This window comes from Triticum dicoccoides, chromosome 1A (genome assembly GCF_002162155.2).
Source record: "Triticum dicoccoides isolate Atlit2015 ecotype Zavitan chromosome 1A, WEW_v2.0, whole genome shotgun sequence".
Classification (NCBI taxonomy): domain Eukaryota; kingdom Viridiplantae; phylum Streptophyta; class Magnoliopsida; order Poales; family Poaceae; genus Triticum; species Triticum dicoccoides.
In genome coordinates, this window is record NC_041380.1 from 19281158 (window position 1) to 19284355 (window position 3198).

The 3198-nt window shown below is 40.9% G+C and overlaps 1 protein-coding gene across 1 annotated transcript in view; it reads left to right on the forward strand.

Annotated features, from left to right (window-relative positions):
* LOC119359642 (gamma-gliadin-like) overlaps nucleotides 1-511 on the forward strand; it is a 1349-nt gene extending 838 nt beyond the window's left edge. The window contains exon 2 of the mRNA XM_037625762.1: nucleotides 27-511. Coding sequence (XP_037481659.1) covers nucleotides 27-334 — 308 coding nt within the window. The 3' untranslated portion in view covers nucleotides 335-511. The remainder of the gene's footprint in view (nucleotides 1-26) is intronic.
* The last annotated feature ends 2687 nt before the right edge of the window (nucleotides 512-3198 follow it).

Sequence of the window (3198 nt, forward strand, 5' to 3'; positions counted from 1 at the left end):
TCCCCAGCAACCCCAACAACCATTTTCCCAGTCACGACAACCATTTCCCCAGCAACCCCAACAACCATTCCCGCTGCAACCGCAACAACCATTTCCCCAGCAATCAGCACAAATAATTCCTCAGCAACCCCAACAACCATTCCCTCTACAACCACAACAATCGTTCCTTCGGCAATCACAACAACCGTTCCTCCAGCAACCACAACAACCATCTCCCCAACCCCAACAAGTAGTACAAATAATTCCCCAGCAACCCCAACAACCATTCCCTCTGCAGACAAACCAACCTCAGCAACCTTATCCACAACAGCAACCATCAGGAGTAATGGTATAGGCATCGGGGGCCAAGGAAACGAAGAGCTATAGTACTAGCCCGGCGGATCATCGTTGTTTAGTCAATTGAGTGTTCAGTGTAACGATGATAAGTAAAGTGATGTGTACCATCATGTGTAACCCCGACCTATACTAGTTCAAACATGAGAATAAAAGACAAAGAAAGTTCTTGTCACAAGGACATTGCTGGTAATTATTACATTCATGCCATATTTGGATTTTCATCCCAAAATATAATTTGAGTCATGTGCATTAACTACCTATTTATGAAGTGCAGTCATATGATCCTAACACAATTAATGATTGTGAAACTTGGTTTAATTGAAGTACTACCAATTAAGGAGTAATAATTAATTGCATCTCTTTGGTGGCTAGCGATGTGAATTGTGTGACCTTATTATCTGAAATGTTCTAGATTGTACATAGACACACTTTTTACAATTGTTGAGGTGCATATGAAGCAACATATTCTTAAAGATATGGTGACCAATCACTAGTCTCAGTGAAAATCTCAGTACCGGCTTTATATGGAAGGGAGGGACATGATGATGACTTCGTGTTGCATTTTATCATTGTTCAAATGGTCTCTTTAATGGACCGGTTGCTCAGATTAGAAAATATGGACTTGGGCCATACTCCATATTGAGTTCTTGCAAATGGACAAGATGAAGGCATGATTGAATTTATTCCTTATATTTCTCCTGCACATGTAACTTGATATTGAAGATCACAGTATTACAAGTTACTTACAGAAGTTCCATCAGACGAAGATCGTTCGCCTAGTATAGCCGCCCAATGGTCAAAAGCTTTTATTAAAAGTTGTGTTGGTTACACTAACATTACATATATTATGGGTGTTGGAGACACGATGTCTTTTTTTAAACTTCAATCCTCCTGTATTTATTCATAAGAATCGTCGCATTGTTTACGAGCATCGGACAATGTCCTCGGGGGTAGACTAACAAAAGTTTAGGAGGGGAAAATATAGCCAATGTTGCCAATTCATGACAAACATGGTTGGTTTTCCTTTAACTGTGTTCATAAATTATATGAGTTAAATTCCAAGGACACAAAATATAAGTCATCAAAAATAGCACTTGCAATAATAAACGACCAGCTCCCCTCTTTCATGGTAGTGATCACTTCTGTATTATCCGCATTGATCTCAAGTTTATTGCATCCGCTCATATATGCAAGATTTAGACCAAACCTCAAGGATAGCACCTCTACTGTAAAAGCATTATAACAGGAATCAACCTTTTCATTTGTAGTTGCAATGAATTTCACATTGCTATCCTTTATCACCGCTCCAACAACACCCTGATATGAGTCAAGGATCAAACGATGCATCTATGTTGAGTTTCGCAGTCTCTTCAGGATATTGTCTGCTTCACGTTTTATGTAACTCTACGAACTATGATGGCTAACCTTTAAAATATTTGCAAACTTAATGAATGTATGGGTACATTTTTTTGGGTTGTTGTATATTCGGCAATCTTCAACCATCAATCGTGTACCGCTGCATGTATGAGACAATTCATGTTTTCTTTGAGGAACTAAGACAATTCATCTTGCTTTAGAGAAAAACTTATGAATACAACTGAATAAACAAGCAGCATCTTGGCTGCCAAAGCAGGTTGAACCACTAAAATTCTAGTACCGTCGGCTTTCTGACGTCTAGCCATGTACACGTTGATTGCCACGTACGGGTGGCTGCCTGGCGCGGCCAACTCCTCATCGCCAACATCACGCCAACAGGTCGACGCACATGCATTTGTGCTGAGCATCGCTAGCACCAGCGTCAGGGATAGCTTAGGCCGTTGGTGTAGATTCATCCAGCGGCGCCATGCCAGAGAGACGCGACCTCCGCTGGCCCACCCCCAAAGGAGATGAGTATGTAGCTGCTAAGGGTCGGCATGCATGCACGCGTAGAATATTTTCAATTGTCAATATATAGGTCAAAAGTCAGAAAACACATGTTGGGACACATACCGTACAATTATCGCCGAAGGGGAAGGGTGGAACTTAACGAAATTAAGCCAACAATAACCTGAGACGCTAATAGATGAAAGGCAAGACAAAAACCTGCCAAAGCTTGACAGTGATGGGGGCAACAACGATGCAGTAGCCGAGGACGTGAGAACTGATGTACTGGCTCCGATAGCGGTAGCTCCTATCCCTTCATCTTCAATGGCAATGCCGCCTCTGCTTCACTATCTCACCTGACCACACAAGACAACAGTTGCCATGTAGAGGAGGAACAACAAGCACCCACTATATACACTTCAGGGTTTTCATTCCAGCCCCCGGCTTTTCAGGAAAAATCAAACACAAAGCTGTTCTTCTGGGCAGACTGTTTTGTTTCCTTCTGTTTTTCTTTGTTTTATGTACCAAACTAAATTTTCATAAAGACCTTGAAGGGGGCATAGATCAAACAGATCTGAACCGTTCAAATGTTAAACATCGTTGTACATGAACTATCAGATGTAGAAGCTACAAATTGTTTTCTCAAGTCCTAGGACATTAATCCACACCCTCGGCAGCCTTGCATTATCTTCATACCATGTCTTCAACATCATTCCCTTCTTCGAGGTGTCAATCCACTTTTGGTGCCTCAATTCTTGTCAAAGTTCCATCAACTACAATATATCATAAAAAAGTTGAGTCTGGAATCTAAACTAGACTACCAGATTGAGATGTTAGTAGAACTGAATACCTAATATATAAACAGAAAGCTACACTCATGTAAGAGGAATATAATGCTAGCACAATGAAACGTGAACTTCACATAAAAGGCAACATTTGACACATGCAGAAGAACATGCAAAGACTGTCATCATAGCAAAGAGCAAACAATGGAGACTT